The sequence below is a fragment of the Pteropus alecto genome, unplaced genomic scaffold, assembly GCF_000325575.1.
Source record: "Pteropus alecto unplaced genomic scaffold, ASM32557v1 scaffold75, whole genome shotgun sequence".
NCBI lineage: Eukaryota > Metazoa > Chordata > Mammalia > Chiroptera > Pteropodidae > Pteropus > Pteropus alecto.
In genome coordinates, this window is record NW_006440638.1 from 29,815,066 (window position 1) to 29,841,028 (window position 25,963).

Here is a 25,963-nt window from a genome sequence, read left to right on the forward strand (position 1 = left end):
GGGAGTAAAGGCAGGGGGAATACTGTCACTTAGTTTGTTTTCTATCTCCAAGTCATCTCGACTTGGCTCAGAGGAAGAAGGGGAAAGGAACAGTTAATTCTCTCACTTGCCACACCTCAGACCAGCGTCTCTCAACCTTTAACGCACTGTGCCTGGAGACCTTGTCAGAAGGCAGATTCTCATTCAGTAGGTCTGGAGTGGGGCCTCAGGATTTGCATTTTGAACAAGCTCCTAGGAGATGCCCAGGTTTCTGGTTCTCTGATCATAATTTGAGCAACGGCTTAGAGCATCGTTTCCTGAAGTATATTATGGGAGCATATCAATCCCACAAGATTTGTCCAGGAAAGGTCCTGTAGCCAAATCAGCCAGAGAAGTCCTGCATAACTCTAACTCTCCACTACACACCAGCATAGTCAAGGCTCTGAGGAGTCCTGCAACGAGGAAGAAACCATTTCTATTCAGTGGTGCTTAAACATCTTTGATCACAGGATCTTTTTCTTAGGGGGAAGACTTCTTAATATCCTTGTGAAGTTTACAAGACACAATCCATCGGGAAATCCTGGATCAGGAAGAGGAACATGCACTTTAGAGCCAGCCAGGCCCGGGTTCAAATATACCACTATTTAATACGTTGCTTATAATCACAATTAATAATATATCACTCTTAACTCCAGGCCCAGCTCTTCTACTTTCTAGCTCTGGGACCTTGGGCTAGTGTCTTGATCTTCCTGAGCCTCAGTTTCCTCATCTTGAAAGTGGGGATAATAAATTCTGTATAATAGGGTTGCCATGAGAATTAAATGAGATGGCAAGCATGAATGCTTGCAAAATTTCTAGGTAGTCAAGGAATGATGGTTCCTCATCTTTCCTGCAGTTCTTCTTGGGATACTTGGAGTTTTCTGCTATAATTTGGAAGTGAAGGTGCCTTTTTTGGGGGGACTGGCCAACCCAGATGCAGGCTCACTGCCCTGGGGTTAACAGAATGCCACATCCTGTTTCCTTCTCCTCCAGGCTGTGGGTTTGCCTATATCGTTTCTGTCATCCCTTGCCACCCATTCCTGACGCATGACACCTCCCACACCCCAAGCTGTCTCCCTTTCTCCTCCTGTGCCTGAAATAGATCCATGCCTGAATTAGCCCTTCCTAGCAAGGCGCTGCTTGCAGAAGTGTCTTGCCCAGCCTCTGACATCTACAAGGTGCTTCCATCTTTGGTCACTTTGAATCCAGGTGGCTCAGCCAGAGGTCTGTGTCAGGGGATGAGAGGATGAGGTGGGACAAGATCTCCACGTTTTCTGGGAGTGGTGAGGAGTAAAAGATATAATGGATGAGAAACCCACAGCCCGGTGCCTGGTATGCAGTGACTCTGGGGCAAAGGCTTCATGACCGAGCCCTAACAGCTCTCAGCAGTTCAGAAGCAGCCTGGGTGACTATCACGTTACTTAATTTGGGGACAGGGGACATATTTGAGTAATAGAAGCCTTGTTGCTCTGAAGATGGGAGGGTATAGAAATAAGAAATCTTTTAAAAGCTTAGAGGCAAGTGAATAGAACTTCTTCCTGCCTGTGTGTGAGGAGATAAGATGCAGACCCCAGGTACGGTGGCAGCCCCTGCCCCCCACCCCCGAGGGGGCCAGTCAGAATGCAGAGACCCAGGACAAATGCTCCAGCACAGGCAACAGCGAGAAACACCAGTCCACATCTGAGGGACAGAAGGAGGCCCGAGCCCAAGCGAACCCCTTGCCCGTTTGCTCCATGAAAGAGAAGAGGAAGAAATGTCTAACAGTGGGTCAGCCATGCTATGGGGTAGGGCCAAAGAGCTGAACCCAGCCTGGGTCCCCCTGCCATGAGGCAATTTTAGAGTCGGAGACTGGAGACTTCACTGGGAACCCAGAGGCCAGCTTCAGCCCAGGTCCTGACTCCAGACCTTCTTCCCAAAGCCAGAGCCAGGAATGTGCTTAGGAGAGGGCCACACAGGTGGGACGCTGCTTCTTGGGGCCAAATCTGAAGCCAAGGTCATGTCCCTCTTCAGGGCTCCACTGGGGGTCAAAGGCCCCACAGAAGCCAGCACCATTTTGGCGCGACAAGTGGGCGTGGAGCTGATTCCCGGTGGTGGCTTCTCTCTTAAGCACCTGCCCCATGTGAGAGGACGACTGTTGCAGAGCTACCCGTGCACATCCAAGATCTGTGCGGTCCAGAACAGAGAGAGGCCAGCCCGAAGTTGGGGGTGGGGGAGATGCCCATCCACCGGAGACCGAGAGCTCGCCGTGGGAGACGTACCATTGACTAGGCTGGCATTTGCACTATCTGCAGCGTTTGAACCTGCCGCACCATCGGCCGCTGCGGGGGTGGGAGGGATGAAAATGCAGTGTGTCACAATGGAGAAAAGCAACAATGCAGAACAGCAACAACAATAAAGACATGAACCAACTTGTGGCAAATAACGCGACTATATTCTTAAAAGAAAATCTCCACCGGAAATCAAGAAACTCAAATTTGAGGGTGGGGGTGAAATGTTCTCATAGAGATGCCACAGAAGTCGGGGGAGAAAACTCAGACATGGAGGGTCTTTGAAATAAAACATGGAGGATGAGCAAGGTGCTTAGGCGAGATGGCACTGTTCTGTGGTGAGGTCTGGACTGATGTACCCCGTTGCCCCAATCAATCAGGTGGGGACCTGTCAGAGAGGGTTCTATGAGGAGAGGGAGTCTGACTGCCCTTCGGGGCCAGAAGGGCCCATAGCCAGGAGTCAATTCAAAATATTCAGCAATGAACCTCTCCTGTGTGGCATCAGCTATGCCGAATGGGTGTTGCTATGACTGCCATTGTGTGTCGCGGTGGAACATCCGTGGAGGGCGGTGATTTAGCGGGATTCATGCCCTCGACTCAGGCCACTGTCCATGGCCATCTACTCTTCCCTGACCGGCACTCAAAATGCCTTGTTAATCCTCATGTGAGATGCCCCATTATTTACAAGGTGACATCAAGCATGTCGCATTCTGTGCATAAGACAGAAAAGGTATTAGAGAGTTTTCCTTAATTTAGAAATTAAAAATAATATGAGATAGTCAAATTCACCCTTACTCTTTCTTGGGGTAGGGGTATGAGTTCTGTGGGAAGGAGAGGGAAGAGACACTGCTGGGTGAGGTGGAAGCCAGCCAGTCTCTGTGAGGGGTGGGAGGGGGAGCAGGGCTGTGGGGTCCCATGGTAACAGCCCCTGCATGCATGTGTGTGTGGGGTTGAGGGCTGTGTGGAGATGGTGTCGGTGCCATTGGCATTGGGGGCAGGGTGACACACTGAAAGGGCAAGTAGGCAGAGTGGGGTGTTGGCTTGTCCTGTGGGGCTGGCATTACCCAGGGCACAGCTGAGGATCTGAGGGGGCAGAGCCCCTGCAGTCAGGGCGATTCCTCCAGCTGTGTGCTGGGGTCTAGGGCCCAGGTTCAGTGGTCTAAGGCTGCTGCTATTTCTAAAAGCTCCTGAGGGGTGTCTTACTGTACCTGGTAGCTGAAGGCCATCCCCCTTCTTCACACCTGTGTGATGATTTTTGAGATATATTAATGAAGGAGAAGCACACACAGTCTCATCTGTGCGTGTGCACGCGTTTGCACATGCACGTGCATACACACACACACACACACACACACACACACATACATCTGGCCAGCCCGGGGTCATCCTGAAAGGGGGACCCACAGTTGGCGGCTTTAAGCAATATCCCTGATGGAGGTGATGGGATAGCCGTGCTGAGGGGGCCAAACCCTGGCTGCGCTGCTCATAGGGGCCTAATAGTCAGGGCTGTCCCCCATCTTCCTCCGCCATGTCACCTCCACATCCCACCTCTTCTCCCTACACTGATGCTCTTGCCTTGTTGGGATGCAGGTAACTATTAGTTGAGAGACCCCTGATCTGCGCTTCAGGGCAGGTAAAGTCTGTCTTCCTATTGGCATTTTCAACAATACAGGTCTGAACCGTGGGAGCTTCTGCCCCTCACCTGGGCCACAGTGAGGCCAAGAAAATGGGCAAAGACTGCCACATCCTGCCTAACTGCCCATATCTGCCCAACTGCCTGCACCCTGGGGCCACAGCTGGCCATAGTTTCTATTGTGTGAACACTGTCCCGACATGTTCTGGGCCTCTTGGCCAGGACTTTGTCCTCGGTTTCAACCTCAGCTCTCCCCTTGCTCTCCAGATCTGGAGATCACATCTCAGCTCCATTGTTCCTGATGGTGTGGCAGTCATAATCTTAGGGGGACCCTACTAGGAAATGAACCCTCAGGAACAAGTAACCTTTGATCGTGACGCAGGCTCTATGCCTGGTTGACTTCAGAGAGCTGGAGGTAGCAGGGATGCCCCTAAAACTCAAGGAGGGGCCACCTTCCATCTCATCTCCTTTCCCTGGACTCTAGAAGTCTGGAGCTTGGGGAAGGAGACAAGACAAAGGCTGAAGATGTGAGTAGGGGGGCTGTCCTGAGACCAAGTGTGAGTGTTGGGTAAGAAGCCAGCTGTGCAGTGGCCAGTGGTCTGGGCCTCTTATGTCTTTTGAGCATCCCTCCTCTGCTCTGAGAGGCATATATAGCCCAGGCTGCCAGCCTGCTGCACTGAGAGGGGCCAGGGAATAAGGAGTCTTATTTCCAGGGGGAAGAAGGAGCCAGAACCCAGGTGAGGTGGCATCGGGGACAGGTTCACAGCAGTTGGCTTGGAGCCACCTTCCCCAGAATGTCCTCTGCCCACATCTGGGGAGAACCTATGATGGGTGGGTTTGCTGCTCTCAGTGGAGTTGAGAACAGTAAAGGAATATGCCTGGATGGAGATTTCTACTTGATATCAGGAGTGATGACGGGACCAGGCTATGCTTGAGGCTGGAGATGCAACAAATGCTCAGCACGCTTGGCCTGGCCCAGGGGAAAGGAGAGGCCTCTGTGACATGACTGGACAAGACAGAGACTGGGACAAGACCCTGGGGATGAAACATACAGAGTCCTTCAGGCCTGAGCAACGCCTTGAGGATGCAGGAGGTGGCTTTTGGCACAGGGCATGAACATAAAAGGCACTCAATAACTATTTTGTTGAGTGAATAATTCAACAACAACAAAAAGTGTGGCCTTAAGAGCTCCTCTCCTCATCCACAAAGGGATTGGGCTTACCTTTCTTGTCTTTCTTCTCTTCCTCTTCGCCACCGGCTCCCAGCAGGGTAAAGATAATGCCAGTCTGAGAGTTCACACCCACAGCGGTCACCACCATCCGTCCAGAGCCCTCCATCACATGGGTCCCTAGGGAAGGGGACGGAAGCCAAGTTACCATTGCGAGACCCATGCCCCCTCCCTAAAGGAGTGGAAAGAACTCCGTCCCAGTCAGCTCCTGGATGTTTGTCTGCTGAGGTTCTAGGGCACCGCCTATGTTTAAGGTTCAAACTAAGAACCTTTTAGGATGATTTCACCTTGGGACAGCACTGTGATACATCTGAGGCTCAAATACTCAGTTCTCAGGCCCCCAGACAGCTCAGGCCTGCCACGTACTACCCTCTCCTGGAGACAGGTCTCTTTCTCTCTTTCCCGTCTCCTTCCCTACCCTTAAAGACCAGGGGCCACTCTCTCTTTTTCCTATTGATCAGTCTAGAACCAGATCTCATTTTGCTTAATTCTATAACCAAGCAAAGAAATGCTAACTAAGCCCTTTACAAGACTGCTTAAAATGGGGTCCACGCTCTCCCAAAGATCTAGGGAAAGGATCCAGGGCTCTGTGAACTTGGGTTAGAGAACAGTGACATCTTTATTTTCACAAACATCTAACTGAAATTTAGCATTTCTCCTCATTGTGAACATAGGCAACAAACCCCAGGAGTGTCAGTGGTGCCCTAATACTATTACACATGTTACTATAACCACAGGTTTTTTTTTTTTTCATATCACTTGACAGCTGTTGTAGGTAGATATCATGATGCTCACCCTTATTTTACAACTAAGGCAGTTATTAAACTGACTACTGATCTTGTTATTCAGTGTGTTAATAAAAAAGCACATACTATACCACACATTAATTTTTTATTACTTTAACTATTTCAATCTCTTTGGTTTCCTTTGTGATCCAATGTATTTTATTTTATGCATCTTAAAGTGTTATTCCAAGTAGGGGTGGCACATGATGACACTGGACTTCCCTAAGGGTCCATGTTGCATGAAAAGTTAAGAACCCCTTTCCCAGAATTTTAGGTTTTTCAAACTGGGTTCCAAAGAACTCTGGAATTTTTTTAGGGGGCAGCAGGAACAGCTGCAGGGGGCGAGAGAGGCCTTTAGTCACAGTGCCTCCACTTTTATTCATCTTCGGAGTTTCCGTGTCAGCTTTTGTTTGATTAGAGGGTCTTTTTGCTACTGCAGGGAAGTTCCCTCCACCGTACAGGTCAGGGAACAACTTGTTTAAGACCACTCAGGGAGTTTGAGGCAGAGTGAGTGAGAATAAAAAGCGAAGGTAAACCCACAGAAATGGTAACTAAGCATTTTGTGGTATATCCCTACAATGGAATATTATTCAGCCTTAAAATAAAAGGGGGTTCTGACACATGCTACCACGTGCATAAGCCTAGAGGACCCTATTCTAAGTGAAATAAGCCAGTCACAAAAAGACAAATACTGTTTGATTCTGTTTACATGAGGTCCCTAGCGTAGTCAGATTCAGAGATGAAAGTAAGATGCTGGTTGCCAGGGGCTAGAGCGGGGAATAAATGTGGAGTTAGTGTTTAATGGGTAGAACTTCAGTTTTGCAAGATGAAAAAAGTTCTAGAGGCGAATGGTGGTGATGGTTGCACAACAGTATGAATGTGCTTACTGTCATGGAACTGTACCCTTAAAAATGGTTCAAATGGTCAATTTTATATTATGTATATTTTACCATGATAAATATAATTGGAAAAATAATATGGAAAAAAAAAAAAAGAGAGAAACCTGCTGAAGCTGTGTCCTCACTGAGGAAACAAGATGACCCCAGGGAGGGTGGCTGGGACCCAGTGCAGGAAATAGACAGCAGCTATGACGGCCCAGTTCTGACAGCAGAAGACCAATGGCTCTTTACCTACAGGCTGGTGTTGGAGATGCATGGCCACTGTGTCCTGGCTAGAGGATTTCACAGAACAGATGGGCCACTCACGAAAAGAGAGTTGGCACATATGGCTGACTGGGCCTGAGTGGTGTCACCTGCAGAAGGCTTAGGGCACACCTGGAGAGAATCAGGTCCTTTCCTGGAGCAGTGTCTCCGGCCATCCTTAGGCTGCATGGTAGTAACTACATTGGGTTTGCTATACAGGGTTTGAAGGGCCTGACCTCCGATGCTAAACAGCCTTGATGACTTGCTTCTTGAACTCTTTTTAGAGTTTTTCCTTCTTTCTCCTCAAGATTGAGGAGATTGCCATTTCTCTCTGTTTTCAGGGAAGCATCTCTAACAGCTTTCTCTTTGTTTTCTAATTTGCCTTAGACTCGAATTTTACACAACCAACTCATCAGAATTGTATCTAAAATAAGTGTCAAGAGGTTCTGAGTTAGGACTTGAAGCACTTTCCTTTAAAGCAAGGAATCTATTTTCGTGTTTCAAGAGGTTTCTCCCACTCCTTCCCTTTTGTTCTAGGATATGAGCGATATCTTGAGATTATGTATATATGTGTGTACATGCTTTTGTGTGTGTGTGTGTGTGTGTGTGTGCGCGCGCACGTGCGTGCGCATGTAACTGTGTATGTGTGGTGTTCTAGCATCTTGGCCCCCAGGATCTCAGGCTCTTAAAGTTCTTTACAAACAGACAGATAGACAGTCTCCAGTAAGTTCTTTTAAGGCAGGTAAAGGTCAGTCTGTCTATCCATGGATGGGTAAACCAAGTCTCAAAGTCTCCCAGAGGGGCCATGAAACCTGTGAGCTGTAATAGAACCCAGATCCTCAGATGGCGAGCTCTTCTGCTGGCTCCTTGCTCATTCCCAGGACAGAAGGACAGTGCTCTTTTGTCCTTGGGCAGGGAATAGCAGAGACCACAGAATGAGCCTGGACACTGACTCCAGGCCAAGTACCCCAGGCCTGGTGTCTTCCCATCACTGGCAGACCCTGGAGCCCACCTACCGCCCAAGGGACACAAACTGGGAGAACTAGGGCCCAGTAATGGGACCTCGGTGATTATAATAACATGCTGACAAAATGCTTTCTTGTGCACTGGCTCAGCTAGGGTGGGTGCTGAAAAGAGGGGTTGCTAAATAGCAGCAATATTACTTCTCCGAAGAGGAAATACAGATGGCCAATGGACATATGAAAAGATACTTAAAGGGCACTAAGCATCAGAGAATTGCAAATTAAAACCACAATGAGATATCACCTCACACCGGTCAGAATGGCTATCATAATAAATCAAAGAATGACGAGAACTGGCAAGGATGTGGAAAAAAGGGAACCCTCACACACTGTTGGTGGGATTGCAAATTGGTACAGCTGCTATGGAAAACAGTCTGGAGGTTACTCAAAAAATTAAAAATGGATCTACCTTTTGACCTAGCAATTGCACTTCCGAGTATTTATCCAAAGAAAATCAAAACAATTCGTAAAGATCTATGCATCTCTATGTTCATGGCAGCACTATATACAATAGCCAAGATATGGAAGCAACCTAAATGCCCATCAATAGACGATTGGATAAAGAAGTTATAGTTCATATATACAATGGAATATTATTACTGAGCCATAAAAAATTGAAATCCTATCATTTGCAATGATATGGATGAACTCAGAGGTTATTATGCTGAGTGAAATAAGACAGAGAAAGATAAATACCATATGATTTCACTTATATGCAGAATTTAAGGAACAAAAAGAACAAACTAATCAAAAACAGACTCACAAATACGGAGGACAATCGAGTGACAGCCACAGGGGAGGGGATGGGGGGACTGGGATAAAGAGGTGAAGGGTTAAAGAAGTACCAATTAGTAGTTGACAGAGGGTCATAGGGATGGGGAGCACGGCATAGGGAATGCAGTTAGCATTAATGTAATGGCTGTGTGTAGAGCCAGAGGGAAGACAGAGTAATGAGGAGGGTCATTTTGTGAACTACATAAATGTCTAACCAATGTACTGTATACTTGAAACTAACACAAAAGAATATCAGCAATGTTAGACTGATGAGGAAACTGAGGCCCAGAAAAGTCACGTGGGTATGGAAGGTGGGGTCACTGTGGATCTTTAAAGGAGAGGGAGGCACACTTCACTGCAGTGACGGTGGCCCGCATTACCTTCTGTAGGATACCTGCTCTGTGCCAGGCAGTGTGCTAAGCCCTTCACCCCAGTCATCACTGAGTCTTCACACTGGCCTTCGGTTTACAGAGGAGGAAACTGAGGCTCAGGGAGAAGTGGCTCACCCAGAGTCATAGCTGGTGCAGGGCTATCCTCTTTGTCAGACACCACCTTCCCCTATAGGAAACAAGGCCCTCACATCCTGGTCTCAAACACATTCGTAAAAAGTCCGCTCTGCCTGGGTGGCATGCTCCCCACCTCTCCAGCTCTAAGCAGGATGGAAAAAGACACAGGGGGCCAATTTCCACCCAAGATAATCAGACCCCAAATCACTTTCTAATCTAATCGCTTCCATCACAGCAGGGAGCTGGCAGCTCTGCACCGGGAAGGAGGGAGGAAGGAGGAAAAAGTCAGGGAGGTGGCCTCTGGCCACAACTCAGGGGACACCAGGTAAAGGCACATCGTACCTCCTGTCCAGGCTTCACTGAGTCCTTGGTGGTCCTCCAGGCCCCAGCAGTATGTGGACCAGAGGGGTTGTGGCTCTGCTTCCCTCTGTGCCCTAGCCTCAGCTATGACCACTGTTCCCCAGCTCAGACACCCTCGGTCAGCACCTCTTGGGTCAGACCCCAGTCTTCTGGCTCTTGAAGACTGATTTCTGTCCTGTGGCCTCTGCCTGGGGAGTGTGTACAGTTCACTGGACCTTTGTGTCCAGCCCCCACCGATCCCCTTTGCTTACACAGTAACCACTGCCTGAATGCCCTTCTACCTCTCGTCTACAACCTCCTCCTCAAGGCTCAGGACGAATGCCTCTCCTCTTAGGTGACCTTCTTGACCCCCACAAAGAGACTTCACCTCTTTCCTCTGAACTGACCCTGTGGTTTCCATTGGGGGTGCTTCCAGACCTGCTCCCCACCAGATTGTGAACCCCTTGAGGGCAGACTCTGAATGTGAGTCCCCTTTTGGCCTCCCACAGCAAAGCCTGGCTTATAGCTCAAATTCCAACTCCTTTTTCACTACTGTTTCCTTGTTCGTGTTTTCCATGGTGGGCATGCATTACATTTATCAAGGAGAACCCCACATCCCCAAGAAGCCATCTTGATGGCTTTACAAAGGTCAAATTCATCCCAGCCTTGCCTTCCTCCCTAATCTTCACAGAGCCATCCCTCTCCCCTCCCTACCAGGACCTCAGAGCTTGGCTGTCCTTCCTGCCAGAGGAAGAATTGAGTGGACCAGGTCATCCCCTTAGATTGTCACACCTCAGTTCCAGGATTGCCTGCAGAGGGCAATGCTTAATCTCAACAGCCGTGGCTCTAATGGTAGAACCATAGGCATGCAAGTCATAGCCTGGATAGCTAAATCTTTCAAAGGAAAACTTCAGGGTCTTTGGGCTGGGGGTAGAAGTCAGAACCCTTTGGGTGTGGGGATCCCCAGCAGGGCCTTGCACCTGGACCTCACTGTCTATGGTCTTTTGGGTATCATCCTATAGCCCCCAACTCCTCTAAGCTCCCACGAGTCCTTCAGAATACACAAGTATGGTTGGGGGCAGATAGAGAGGGCTCTGGGCTGAGGAGGAGGGGACTTGGGAACTAGTCTGGAGTCTGCTTCTGATTTGCTGTGTGACCTGAGGCCAGCCCTCTCTCTGGACTTTAGTTTTGTCCTCTGTAAAATGGGGAGGTCTGGCTTAGGTCTTATCACTAACGATGAAGTATGGGTCCCCTGGGTCCCCTAGAGACAAGGACCACCCCTGGGTTGGGTAGGGCTGCCTCCATTATAAGGTTGAACCTCGAAAAGTTTGGATGGGACCAGCAGAAAGGCCTTTGTGGACAAACTGACCAAATGTGGAGCCTCCTGCCTGGGTCACACTCTTTGATTTGTCGGAGAGATATGGTGGAGTGCCAACTTTGTGCTGGGCTCTGGGATGTGAAGGGAAGGTCCCCTGTGGTCCCTGCCCTCCAGGAGATGACAGTGTAGTTGGGGTTCAGGGGAGCAGACAGACATACAGATTAACAACAGCACAAGACAACAGAGTCCCAAGGGCCCAGTGGATTGGCAGGGGGCACAGCCCAGGCAAAGGTGGGTAGATGAGACAGGGTGGCGGCAGTAGATCAGCTGGGTTGAAGCTCAGGGCTCATGACGGGAGCAGCAGGAGAGAAGCTGGATCATGGAGCAGCCTGCATGGAGGGTTGTGGAGTTGGGTCTTTGCTTGGTATTCAATGAGGAGCCACTGAAAGTATTTTTTGGGGGAAGGAGGAGGAGGTGACTTAATATTTATTGAGCATTCACTATGTGTCAAGTACTGTCTGAGCTGCTTTCTACACCTGGCTGCCACAGTTACTCTGTGAGGTAATCACCACCACCACCTTGGGCATTGCATAGACAGGGAAGCAGCCCTGAGAGGTCACCTCCGCATTCAGCCTGTGAGGGGAGCGCTAGGGTGGAGTGACGGTGAGGCTCCAGTCTCTGTTATTTCCACCTTGCCAGGAAGGCTTATGGGCAGAGTCAGAAGGCAGGAAGTGAGATGGAGGCAGGAGAGTGGTGGGGGTGCTGTGTCAGCCATCCAGCTCCTGTCCATCTATGAGTTCAGGAGCTCAGGCCCAGGGAACACTGTGACTCCTGCCAACTGGATGGCCTATCCTGTCCCACCTGAATCTTGCCTTTGACCTGGCAGCAGAGGTGGGCGATAACTTGATATCAGGCTTGAAGCCCATCTCTGCCTCAGACTTGCTCTGAGCAGCAGGAAATGGCCTACACCTGGCCTGGTCCAGCTATTGGTTGTCTTGGGGCCAAAGGCTCATACAGTGGTAAATGGGGTGCACTGAGCCCCCACTTGCAGAGCTAGAGGGGCCTAGTTTTATAAAATGAGGCTTCTGAGCCCAGAAAGGGCAAATGGCTGATTGAGGCTGCACAGCACATGAGACACAGGTTAGGGCTTGAACCCAGTGCTCCTTGTTCTCCTGGTTTTGACTTCCCAGGTCTGTTTTTAGACAGGGAGAGGGGTGAGGTCGTACTTTCTAAAAGGTCTCTTTCTGGGGATAGAAATGTGAAGAAGCAATGGAGGCCATTTCTGGGAATCATTATCTGCCTCCAGGCATAAGCACCAAGCAAAGCCATACAATTCCCAGCCCAGCTGCAGTCCTCTCGTCATTATTGTTGTCAGTGCAGTTAATAACAGCAGTGACGCACACTCACAGAGCACTAGACAGTCGGCAAAGCATATCAGTGTCCACAAACCCGTCCCCCTCACAACAGCCCTGTGAGGTAGGTTTTGGTACAAGCTCAACCCCAAGCCCCTCCGCCCACCCGTGGCCTTTCGGGCTCAGAGAGGTTGAGTGATTGCCAAGGGTCACACAGTTGTGAGCAGTAGAGCCGGGACTTGAACCCATGCTCTCTCCACTACACCCCACTGCCTCTCACAGAGAAGAGGCAGGGTAGTGTAATGGAGAGAGCACGGGCTGAGTGGCAGACTGGGCCTTCCTGCAGTCACGGCGTCATCCTAGACCCTCTAGAGGTGGCGGCAGTGGTGGCAGGTCCGGCTCACTTGGCGGGCGGGGTGGGCAGCAGGCCTAAGAGGGTTTGCTGATGTCCTGTGCAACCTCTTGCTGTTAACGCTCTGGCTCCAGGGGTGATGGAGGAGGGTGGGAGTCCTGCAGGAAGCCAAGCCTGTGGGACTGCTGGAGCCAGACCTTGCTGTTTTTGAGAACAGTCCCAACCCTGGTTCCCGGCTCGTCTCTTCCACAGCCCCAATGATGGCATCTAGTCATTGGTTTCCCAATGGAATTTACCATAAGATGCTTCAACACAGGCCATGCTGCTGGGTAATAAAAGTCATGGGGTCCTTGGAGGTGAGGTCATGCATGGGGGCTGTGAGGAGAGCACAGGGCTGGAGGCTGGAGGGCTGAGGGTCTCACTCTGGCCCTGCCCTTTGTGGGGCCTGACACTCCTGGTCTGGGTCTCAGTTTCCCCAGCTGTAAATCGAGTCAAGACCAGGTTCTCTAAGGATCTGTCGATCTTCTGAAAAGCTTCAAAACCACGAGTCTGGGCATTTATTTCTCACAAGAGGGGATCACTGCTTCCATGGGACTCTCATGCAGATTCATGACCTAGGAGGTTTTAAAACCAGTGGCCTTCCATGGAAGGTAAAGGAAGAACTACACTGTGTTCAAGGAGGCTGAAGGGGCAGGACATCTAAATGCCACAGAGTGTCCTGAACTGGGTGCCAGCTGGAGAATGCTTTGGGGACATCTAGCAAATGTGAACATGGACAGTATGTCAGGTGACAGTACTGTGTCAATGTTGAGTTTCCTGAATTGATAGCTGTGCTGCGCTTACATGAGAATATCCTTTTCTTAGGGTATACACCTGAAGTATGAAGGGGTCCAGGGCCATCATGTGTGCATGACAAGAAAGAGAGAGGCTCCTGCGAGAGCAGATGGGGCAAAATGGTAACAACAGTTGAATCAGAGAGAAGGGCATGCAGGAATTCTTTGTACTATTCTTGCAACTTCTCCGAAAGTATGGAATTATCTTAAGATACAAAACTAAAACAAAAGAAGTGAGCCCAGGTCAGAGTTTGTACTCCAGGGCCTACCCATATGTTGCTTGACCCACACAGGCTTTCAAAGAATAGAAATTTCTTGCCAACACTTAAACATTGGAAGGCTGTACATGAAAATCTGGAACGTTAGCTCCTCTTGCAAAGGGCACATTGCAGCTCCACCGGTGGCACATTTGTAGGCAGTAGAAGAAGGCAGCTGTGTTCTTGGTTTGGGGCCCACACTCTCGCTGCCCAGGACAGGGGACGTGTGAGCCTGCGATTCCCGAATGTTTCTACTCTGCCGGGTCTGAAGAACCTGACACAGGCCCCGGCCTGCCTGGCTGTCCTAGGGGAGGAGCTCTAGGCCTTTAGGTTTTTCTTTGTTCTCTGAGTGCTAGGGACATGTGAGTCTTTCTGAAAGCTGGTCTGCCCCCGTTTGTCAGATGGAAAGACTGAGATCCTGTGAGTCAGAGGTGAGCTGATGAAGGACTGTCCCACTGCCTAGAATGCTCTTTCTTGTCATTTTTCTGGTTTTGGCTCAAATGCAATCTCCTCAGACATCTTCCCTGACCAACTAAGATTCCTATCCCTTTCGTCGGGGTCTCTATGTCATTACGACGGTGGATTGTCTTCGTTTGATTTATTATTATCTGAAATTACCTTACATATTTGCTTACTTGTTTCTTTATTGTCTGTCTCTTGGATTCTAAGCTCTAGGAGGGCAGGGATCTTGTTTGTTTAATTAACTACGGGCACACAGTAGATGCTTAATAAATTCTGGTTGGATAAATTCTGGATAACTAAATGCCCCAGATCTGACTCTCATTCTTTTCTCTCGTTCTACCCAGCAGACCTGCTGATCTTCCTCTTTGTATTTCTAGGACGTCCCCACACTCCTTCGGACCTCTGTGCCTTTCACATGTTTGCCTCAGCTGGGAAGGCCCTCTTTCTACAACTGTTTGTTGGGCTCCTACCCACCCTTTAAAGCTCAGCTCAATTCCAGCCCCGTTTTCTGTTCCCTTCTTGGCTTTGTCACACCTTCCTCACTTTTCTACTGTGAAATTAGCAGTTTGCAGGTCTGCTGACTCCAGCGTATCTGGACTGGGGGTTCCTAAGGCTAGAGGGGGGTCCTGGTGCTCAGCCCAGGGCCAGGCCCAGAGTAGCAGATTGGAGGATGTTTGCTGAGCACGGCTGTACAATAAGGGCTTTTGAGTGTTCCTGTTGTGGGGGGTATCACCTGGCTGGTGCCTCGCCTCTGCAGGGTCTCCCCGCCTGCTCTCTTGCCCCTTGCAGCAGCTATAGTGAGATTTAAAAATTGTAAATGTGATCAGCTCATTGCTTAAAACCATTCCAGAGAATCCTCATCAAGTCAGAAAATTTCCGAACTCCTGACCACAGCCTACATGGCCTGACATCTGGCCTCTCTGCCTCTCCATCTTGCTCACAATCCTCAAGGACGGTTCTGTCTTTGGGCCTTTGCAGCTGCTGTTCTTTCTGCCTGGTATACTTTTCCCCAGACAGTCACAAGGCCAGCTCCTGCTCATCATTCATACCTGAGCTCACGCATGGCTTCCCCTGACCTCCTGGCCACTTGCCTCCCATTGCCCTACTTTATTTTTGTCATATACTTATCATCTCCTAGAATTTTCCCATTGCTTCTCTCTTCACTATACCACAGGCTCCTCAGGGCTGGAGCCTCATCTGCCTCATTCTTCCCCAGGACCCAGTCCAGTACCTGGCACACAGGAGGTGTTCAAAGTGACTGTCACCTGACTGATTCTTTCTTATCCCTGATGAGAACAAACCTTAGTATTCAGAAAGCCAAGTCACTAGAAGATAAGTTCCATGAAGGCAGGGATTCTTCATTGATTTTATTCACTGCTATCCCCAGGGCCTAGAGCAGCACTGAGTGCACAGTAGGCTCAATGCATGTTCACTGGGGAAAGGAGAGGAAGTTCTCATTTGGGCCTGAGCTGACCAGAGACCTGAAGCCAAGGATCAAAGTCTCTGAGGCCCTCCAGCCTCACGAAGGAGACATAGGCACCCCCTTCCACATGGGAGCAGGAATAGGCAATGGGAGTGAGCCCACTGACGGGCTGCAGCTCACCTGACAGCAGCATGGGGTCTTTGTCCACAGACTTGCGCACCTGGTCAGACTCCCCTGTCAAGGAGCTTTCATCAATCTTGAGGTCATTGCCCTGGATGAAGAGACCATCAGCAGGTAGGAGGTCACCTGGTGGGAGGAAGGGTAAGGGAGTCAGCAGGGTCTCAGGTGGCTGGAGAGGCTAAAATATTTCCTTAAAGATGTGATTACAAGGGAAGGCTCACCAATGGGGACTGGCTGTCTAGAGCTCCCAGGGTGCAGGAACCAAGATGGTGCCCGTTACAGGCCAATAGGCAGCTGAAGACTGGAGCCAAGGTGAATGGTACAAGGCCTGGAGGGCTGAGGTTGGGCCCAACAATGATCTTAGCTCAAATGGGCATGTTCTTTAGTTTATTAAGTGCTTCTCTTGGTCTTGTGTGGATTTGGGGCTTAATTTTCTCAGTGATTCATTCTCTGGTCTCAGCTATAATTGGGGAATTATTTTGGAAGAGACTAGTCCATCTTGGTTAGGTGGAGGAGACCCTAAGACTGGTACATTATCAGAGGAGTGAGGAGGGACACTCCAATCTCTCTCTTGTCTTTTGCCTTTACTTATCCAGGACATATCTTCATCTAAATCCCTTTGGCATCAGCCTGCCTACTTTCTTCATGGCATTATCACAGGCTCAGAATGGTCCTTCATCCATGTCCACTCCCCACAATACCTTCTCTAGCCCAACAACCATCCATCAACAGCTAAATCAGGGATGGGAAATGGATTTCAGCTCATAAAACCATTCTGAGTGTTAGTGGTCCTTGGAGTGTTGTGTTGAGAAGCCTTCTGAGGCTGTATCTAGGTTCTGAGCTGTGATTGATTAGTAATGTCTATTATGGGTGGGGTTTTGAGAGTGGTGGCACATGTGCCATGTAATTGCTATTTTTTTTTAAGACGAGGCAACCCTTGGTTGACCTCACAGATTGCGAGGACCTTGTCAGCTTACAATCCCTTATTTTTAATTTTTTTACGCCTATAGCACCTGGCCTTCCTAGGTGGTCTCTCATCTGACTACTAACCAGGCTCAACCCTGCTTAGCTTCCGAAATCAGATGGGATTGGGCTTGTTCAGGGTAGCATGGCCGTAGATTGCTATTTCTGATATAAATGAATTCTGGAATCTTATCCTCTCCAGGAAATAGCCTTCAATTTCCAAAAGATCTCAGAAGATATCTTGGCTTGGGATCAGCTTTCAGGGACCCACTCCCTTCCCTGAGCCAGCCTCTCTGTGTCTGCTTGTCCTGTCCCACCTCTGCCTAGACTCCAGCTCTAACACCTGGCTCTGTAACTAGGACACTTACCGTATTTAATTTGGGCGATATCTCCAACCACAATCTCAGCCACAGGGATCTGGACCACCTGGCTAGCCCGGACCACGGTGAACTTCTGCTCCTGCTCAATGCGGCTCTGCAGGCCCCGGAACTGCTTCTCTTTGCTCCAGTCATTGAAAGCCGTGACCAGGACCACACAGATGACTGAGAGGAGGATGGCCGCCCCCTCGATCCAGCCCGCCTCAGCCTCCCCTTCATCCTCTGCCCCGGCCTGGGCTGTTGCACATCCTGCAGAGAGAAGGAAGCAGGTGGGGTGGGGTTAGCTAGGCAGAAGGGGCCTCATGGGTCTGGATTTAAATCTCAGCTCTGTCAAGTAAAAAATGTTGATAATTGGATGATTGTGATCATTTTATTCAGTGCGTCTGAGTGCCAAGCCCTGTGCAAAGTGCTTCACACACATCATCTTGGAGCACTTACTCTGCCCGTTTCAGATATGAAAATAGGCTTCTCAGAGAGCCCAACTGACTTGCCTAAGCTAAGGAGGGCAAGTGGAGAGCTAGGATGTCTGGCTTCAGAACCTATTAGCTACCTCGATTTTCTGCCTTTGTTTTAGCTGTGAGATCTTGGGTAAACAAATTCACCTCTCTGAACCTCAGTTTTCTCAAGTATAAAATGAGAAGAATATTCTTTGTTTTGGGGACCTATTGTGAGGGTTCAAATTTAATGAAGCGAGGTCCATGGCATCTCTAGCACAGACCCGGTCAGCAGAGAGGCCTTGTTCATGAGAAAAGAGAAAAAATGAGGCTGGAACTGAATGAGGTCAATCAATATTACATCTGCTTTTGGGTCTAAAATGAAGTTTTGTTGATGTCTTTTTCTTCCATTCTTCCAGTAATGATGAGGCAGATCTCTAGGCCGGGGGGCGGGAACCACAACCCTGGACCTGACCTCCGACGAGCTGGTCCTAGTCCCGCTGCTGCCCTTGCATGGCCCTAGGTAAGTCACTGCCCTCTATGAGCTGCAGCATCCTCATCTGCAAAGTGGGGGTCACTTGGACCACCTTTGGGGGTCAAGGAGAAGAAGGTGAAAGCTCTGGCCAGTGCGTAGCCACAGGAAGTTCTTTCTCGGCCTTTGTTGGATCAGCGCCTTGACTGCACCGTTAGGACACCAACACACTTCAGCTGAGCCGCTTGCCTGACCTACTCTGACCCCGCATCCCACACCTTCATCCAACTGAATCTTCCAGTCCGGGCCCTCAAATTGCTTGAGGCCTACCAGGCCCACCATATGAAAAAGAAAAAAAAAAAAAAAGCCACCCTACACATTTGATTATAAAGGCCTCAGACTCAAAGGCAAGTCCTTCCCACATGGTGTCAAGGGCTAGGGCCTTTCAAAGCCCTTCCACACACCTTGTCTCCTGATTTTCCATAAGGATCCAAGGAATGATCAGTATTACCCCTATTAAGATATGAGGAAACTGAGGCCCAGAGAGATGAGATGACACAGCCAAGGTGGGTGGTGCAGCTTTTTTTTCCACTGGGGAGTGGAGAATGGCCCTTTCCATAGAAAGTGACCATGAGCAGTGTCTGACCATCCACTCCTGAAGAACTCAGAGTGGTCTCTTTCCACGGGTGCCAGGCAGTGGACTGGGCTATTTGTAATGCCTGTTATATGCCAAACATTCACTTTAATCCTCAAGCTTACTGGAAAAAGGGAAACAGTTCAGGGAGGGGCAGAGACTCACCTGGGGTTACACAGCAGATCTAGAGTTTGAATCTAGACCTGGACCTGGAATCTGACACTGGACCTGGCCTGCCCACTGTCCTGAGCCCAGCGCCCTTTGTCGCGTGCTGGTCTCATGTGGGAAAGTAGAAAAGTAGAAAGTAGACCTGTGGCTGATTGTCTGGAAGTCCAATTCAATCCCAAGGAAGAGAGAACAGCAGTTTTAAGAAACCCTGGCAAAGCATCTGGTAAGCGAGGGGTCAGAAGCAACACGATAAGACGGCCAAGCAGTACCAGGAAATGGTTTTTGGCTCCCAATTCCTGGGAGAGTCCAGGCTTGGGATGGTATAGAATGATTGCAGCCCAGCAGCATGTGTCACTGAAAAATTCAACATCACTGAACCAGCTGTTCCCTGAAGACTAGTTAACAACCATATCATTGCATGAGGTTCTCAAGGTCACTTCTGTTTTTCCCTTTGGGAATTTCAGACTTTTCCAACAATTTTAAACTGTTAACTTGACCAGCCTTTGGTGGTAATGATACTTATAATTGTGCTGATGATAACTGACAGCAGGCCAGCCCTGAGTTCAAATTGTAGCTATGCTAACTTAACAACTGTGTACCCATGAGCTAGCTACTGAACCACAGTACCTCAGTTTTCTCATCTGCAGAATGGGGGTAATGACAGGTACTCCCTCCTAGGCGGTTGAGAAGGAGAGCCTTCATGTAAAGCATGACTGCAGTGAGCACACATTATATGCTCAGTTAAAGCTGCTGCTTCCTGTAGCCCAGTGTTTGGCATGCATCATTGCGTTCAAGTCCCACAGCCAGCCTGAATGGAACCTCAAGCCCCGTGTTATGGAAGGGATACAGCTGGAGACCACGTGATGACAGGAGATGGGGAAGTAGAGTGCCCTTCTACCACCATGAATGACACCAATAAAAACCCCCAAACTGGGAAACACAGGTGAACCTTGCTAAATGGAAACCTATTAAATGGAGATGCATCCTCTTGGACTTCAGGGGGAGTGATTTGAAATACAGAGCCCAGTGCTTTACAAGACTTCTCTTATCCCCTGCCCCTGCTACATACTCTGTACATGGGAAGGCCACTCTTGCCCTGTTGTGTGCTTCATCAATCGGCCTCCCATTAGTTACTGCAGCATTTAGGACACTTAGAAACAGCCCAGGGCAATGGAGAATCTTCAGGTTCTAGAACTAGAAAGACCTGGCTTCATATCCAGGCTCTGCTGTGTGACCGTGGGTAAGTAACTTAGCCTCTCTGAGCCTGTTTGGACAGGTGTAAAATCGGATAACCCCAGGGACTTTGTGAGCCCTGGACCTAGTAAGGGCCTGGCACATTGCCATCTCGATACATGATAAACATCGGTCTTTCTCTTTTCATGAGCTGCTCTCCTTGGACTGGCTTCTGGAAACCAAGGCATGGTGGTTAAGCGGGATTTGCTCCTTTGACTCCCAACCCTGCCTGCTGCCTTTGCTGATTTGATACCAAGGAACACTGTGGGCCCTTGAGAGCACTCTCTGCTAGCAAAAGCCTGTTAGCTTTTATCTCCTTCTTAAAACTCTTTGATAGGTACATGGTGCCTTGGGATGGCCAGAACGGCGGGGAACTCTGGGTTAGGTCTTTAGACACTGTGAGCTGCTGAATCCTGGGAACAACTCCTGCCATCCCTAGTGCAATTAGGCAGATGAGACCAGGAAGGGGAAAAAAGAGGGGAGTGGGCAGGCCTTGCTGAGCTCTCGTCTGGGCCCCTCTTGGACTGGGGCAGGGACAGGATCTAGAGATGTGACCACAGGGTCTGGGGAACTTGTAGCTGCTTTCCCTGGACCTGGGGTTTTCTAGGGCATGGCCGCTCACTATCTGTGTGACCTTGAAGAATCGTGTGACCTCTCTGAGCTTCCCTGTGCTTGTTTACCAGTAAAATGGCAAGCTACCTCTTAGGTGGTTACCAGGGCCTACCACTGAATAAGGGCCCTCAAAATTGGTCAAGCCACAAATGTTTTCTAAGCACCTCCTATATGCCTGTCACTCTGCTAGCACTGTGGCACCAGGAGAGCTTTCATGGACAGGGAGTTGGGAGGACTGGGTGTGCCAGACCCAGCCCTTCCTCAGATGTGCTATGTGACCTTTGACAAATGTCTGGAGGTCTCTGAGCCATGAAAGCAAACAAAGAAAGGCTGTGGGTGCTGCAAGGCACTCTACAGCCCATTATTAGTCCATCACCAGAATCATTTTATATATAAGTGATGAAGCCCATGTCTGACTTGGCAGGGGGGTGGTCCTGGCAAAACGGACAGTCCAGAGCTCAGAGCTCAGAGCTCAGGCCGGGCCTGGGTGTCGTGGGAGAAATTAGTATAGTTACAACATGCAGGGACTTCACTCTGAGGCTGGGGAGTGTGCAGCTGTCCTCATCGACCCAGAGTGTGGTCTGAGCTAGAGTCTCAGTTGGAGGCAGGGAGGGACAGTGGAAAGAACCAGAAGACTTGGGTTTCAAATCTGGCCTTATTGCCTATGTGCTGTGTGGCCTTAGGTAAGTCCTCCCCTCTGGGCCTCGGTTTCCACCTCTTGAAGATGGAGGTGATTGCAGCCATCTGTCTGGAGGGTTGTGGGGAGGCTCCTCCGGCACACACTGGGAGCTCAGCACGTGCTCCCACCACACTCCTCCACCACCTGCCCTCTGAGTCCTAATAGTCCACTAAATTGGGTCGCATGAGGTCATTTACCTGACTGGCACTGCCTCAACTTTGTCCCTTTCTGAGGAAATGCAGCTGAGGGATAGGAAGAAGGGCTCAGAAGCCAGAATGCCTCAGTCTGAGTCATGGTTCTGCACGTCCTAGAGTGTGACTGAGCAAGTCATTTCCTATCTTAGAGCCTCGGTTTAAAATAGCACCTATCCACTGGCTTGTTGTGAGGATCAAGTGAACTTCTACCGTAAAAGCTCACAACTAGTGGTGGCTATAAAAATAGTAAGAACAATTATCACTGTTATTATGCTTTTGCATTGCATCCTTAGCTCTGTTCAAGATTTATTCAAGTAGCCATGTATAATCTTCTACATTTTTATACAACTTTTACAAAGAATGCTTCCCATTATGCATCTCATAATGTTCTATGTGAAAGTTCATCCCAGAATTCATTGTCAGGGAACATGCTATGTTCCTAAAGAACTGTTTTTCCTTCTGTTGATAAATTGAGCTATGCAAATCATCCTAATTCCCTTTCTACATTGGCTGCCAGGAAGCTCAAAGTCAAATTTATATCTCAATCACAGTAGCAAATATAGCTGGTTTATTTGCTTCCATTCCTTTTCTGTTTGGCTTCCTATCTGACCTCATCTTGTGAGATGTGTCTTTCATATGTCTTTAAGCCCTCTTTGGACAGAGGTCATGAAGAAAAAAATCAACTTAGTAATATTGTGTATAAAATTGAGGCAGTTGGCTTAATAGACTTGGTTATCTTGTTCCTTCGGCAACTCTGGCTTGGGAGAGGGTGGCAGGGACAGGTGTGTTCAGGGAACCTCAGAGACCACCTCTTCATTTGGGGAAATGAGGCCCATAATGGTTATTCCTTACATGCTATTCCCTTTTCATTTGCTTTCCTGAAGCAGCAAACTTATTTATGTAGCACATTCATTAGGAAACATTAGGACATAATTAATAACAAAGACAAGTGTTTATAATGTCCTACTAATGAAAAATCAGATTATAAAAATCTAATAACAGAACAATATATCTTATATGATCCGACATATTCTATAGTATGTGTGTGTGTATCTGTTTATCATGTGATGTAGGTTTAAAAGACTTTGCCATCAGAAAGAAAAGCAGCCATCAAGTTGGTAAAGCCCTAGAGCCCTTAGCAGGCGCTCAGTTTCTAGCATGAAAGGTTAGGTCCAAGTTTTCTTTTAGGAGTCCTAAGTCCTGACTTTGAGAAGACTGGTTTTGCTCCAGAACCCTCCCGGAGTGAGCGGGACGGTGCTCCCTTTGCCCACGGTGAAGTGTCCCCATTCAGACCTGGAATAGAGTTTGGAATGGCCTCTGAAGACCGAGACTCCTTATGTGGGAACACGCATTTAGCATCAGCCCCATAGTGTGTGCGTTACACTGAACCAACCCCAGGATGGGGACATGTAAGGGGAGGAGAGGCACGGAGTCTGAGTCCTTCTCACGGAAGGCACAAAACATGAGATCCGAGACAAAGGTGCAGAGAAGGAAGCCCGGGGCGGCCACACCCACGACACAGCAGGTTCAGCACCCACCAGTTGCGTGCCATGTGCCAGGCTGTCAGACACTGGCCATGCATCCCTTCATCGCCTCCTTATAAGAACCCTTCTAGATGGGATCACTTGCTCCGTTCTGCAGATGAGGAAACTGAGGATCAGAGAACGAAAGTGACTTGCTTAAGGTCACACAATTGGGAAGCGATGGAGACAGGGGTCTTGACTTTGGAAACTGTTTTCAACCATTTTATTTCCTTTCAACATTCAGAGGAGAGGGGGCTGGTAAGAGGGAGAATGGTTTTCTTGAGGCAAAATTTCCCATCCTGATCTTCTAGGACAGAGGTTGGCAAACTTTCTCTGTAAAGGCCAGAGAGTAAATAGTTTAGGCCTTGTGAGCCATACAGTCTTTGTCGCAGTTAATCAACTCTACTATTGCAGTGGGAAAGCAGCCATAGACAATATGGGAAAGAGATGGGAGTGTTCCAATAAAACTTTATTTTTACCCAATGAAATACGAATTTCATGTAAAAGTTGCACATCACAAAATAATATTATTTTGATTTTTCTCAACTGTTGAAAAATGTAAAAAGCAATTTTAGCTCATGGGCCATACAAAAATAAGAAAGTTAGCCCGATTTGGCTGGTGGGCCATAGTTTGCAATCCTTGTTCTAGAATATCCGGTGCAAAGAGCTCTGATGTCATCATGAGCTTCTTGCATGACTCAAGGAGCGAACGACTTGAGGGTTCTGAGGAGAGGCCTAGTTTTTCAGTTTAAGGAGAGTCCCTCAGAGGCTGGAGCACGCAGAGGGCAGGAACCTGAGGGGGATCCCTGTGAATGAGGCTGAAGCACCGTCAAATCAAAGAGTGTGAATGCAGCCCACTAGGTAAGCAATTTGGGGGCTTTGTCCTTAGATGTGAGAGAGGGGAGCCCTCAGAGAGCAGCCTGGACAGGTGTGTGGAGTCACCCTCACTTGGATTTTGTCCAACAGAACCAGACTCTCTCAGGGAGGATCCTGGGCAGCAATGTTTTTAACAAGCTCCATTGGAAAACCTAAGGACTCTTTATAAGCTGGGTGACCTCGAGAAAGTTAACGCCCTTCTCCGTGTCTTAGTTTCTTTGTCTTTAAAATGGGCATAATCATGGCCCCTGCATCATGGGGTTGTTAGGAGGATGACATTTCAGCCCAGAGCTTGGCATATTGTAAGTGCTCAATAAATGCTCATTATAATTATTATATTGTTTGTCCAGCCCTTGCATTTCATTTCACACATGAGAACACTGGGGATGGGGCTCTGAGGGGGGTCTGCCTTGGCCACTCACTGGCTGTGGGTGAAGCCCTGCCTCTTTGGCCTCGGTTTCCTTATCTTGAAGGAGCAGTGGCCATGAATGCTGAGCACCCCACAATGTGGCTGGGCACGCATGTTGCAGGGAGGGGCGTGGGGGTCTGAGGCCTCCTGTCTTACCTTCGTTGCTCTCGCCAGGCGGGTGGTAGAAGGAGAGTCCCAGGGAGATGATGGCCGCAATTTCCAGGATGATCAGAGTCACATCTTGCAGCGCTTCCCACACGAGCTGCAGGAAGGTTTTTGGCTTCTTTGGAGGTATGAAGTTTTGCCCAAAAATCTGCTTTCTCTTTTCAAGGTCTGGAGCGGTGCCTGGCAAACCTGTGGACAGAGTGCAGAGAGGTTGGCCTGGTGGGCCCAGGAGAGACCCACATACGTTCCCAGAATTGTCCCAAGTGGGGCTGGCCACATGGCAAAAAGCAGAGAGAGGGAAAAAACAGAGCAGATAACTTGCAGGCACCAGCCAGGAGCCCAGCACCCAGTGCTTACTCTGGGCCCAGAATGGGCACCGGGGAAATGCCTGAGATACCAGTAGTGGCATAAATGGTGGTCTCCCAAAATGATGTGCCTACGTCCTAACCCCAGAACCTGTGAATGTGACCTAATTTGGGAAAATGGTCTTTGCAGATGTAATTAAGAATCTTGAGATCACCCTGATTATCTGGATAAGCCCTAAACTCAATGACAAGTGTTTTTCTGAGAGACAGAATGCGAGAAGACACAGACACAGAGGAAAGTAGACCACGTGGAGACCGAGGTAGAGATTGGAATGATGCAACCGTGAGCCAGTGAATGCCCAGAGCCAAGAGAAGTTGGAAGAGGCAAGGAATGCAATGTTACCTACAATCTTTGGAGGGAGCATGGCCCTGCTGACATCTTGATTTTAGACCTCTGGCCTGAAGGATTGTGAGAGAATAAATATCTTTTGTTCAAAGCCACCCAGTTTGTGCTCATTTGTTACAGCAGCCACGGGAAGTGAATATACACTATCATGCCCACCTGGCACCTGCACCCTTGCTCCTGGTTTGCATTCACTTGCCCTGCTGAGCACAGACTGAGAAGTCTCTGCTGTCCAGTTTGCTGGGCCTTTGGCCACCCAGTTACTTTCTCTGAGACTCAGTTTCTCCATCTTGATAATAGGGGAGTTCCATAGGGTAGGTAGGCCCTAAGGATCTAGGGTTCTAAGGTCTGTAGGCTCCAAAGTGATCCTGCTAATGTCTGTTCACATTTTGGGGCTCCTCATCGGGTTTGGTGTAAATAAAGAGCTTCACTAAGAAAAAGCTTGGTGGGAGTGGAGCCAGCCTATCTCCAGGGCCCCTCCTGATTGGTCAGAGAGAGGTGGGTCTCTGAATCTTCTGAGAGTCTGTGGTTAAAACATTCTGGAGTCTACAGTGTGACCAGTTGAAAATGTGGATGTTTTCTAGTATTGGGAGTCTGGCTATGGCTTAGGGGTTCTCTCATGCTG

General features: G+C 49.0%; 1 protein-coding gene and 1 pseudogene across 4 annotated transcripts in view; both read right to left on the bottom strand.

The window, feature by feature from the left end:
• The window catches only part of ATP2B2 (ATPase plasma membrane Ca2+ transporting 2), a 209,665-nt gene that overhangs the window by 63,056 nt on the left and 120,646 nt on the right, over positions 1-25,963 (bottom strand). For 2 of the 4 annotated variants that reach the window (XM_006917621.1, XM_006917620.1), the window contains exons 3-6: positions 24,622-24,819; positions 17,223-17,480; positions 15,892-16,017; positions 5,141-5,266 (exon numbers count right to left, since the gene is read on the bottom strand). In XM_006917621.1, the coding sequence (XP_006917683.1) occupies positions 5,141-5,266; positions 15,892-16,017; positions 17,223-17,480; positions 24,622-24,819 (708 nt within the window). Of the gene's footprint in view, positions 1-2,276; positions 2,337-3,493; positions 3,527-5,123; positions 5,267-15,891; positions 16,018-17,222; positions 17,481-24,621; positions 24,820-25,963 lie in introns of all 4 variants that reach the window. The other 2 variants (XM_006917618.1, XM_006917619.1) reach the window with 2 other exon arrangements.
• On the bottom strand, positions 16,893-17,011 carry LOC112484466 (annotated as a pseudogene).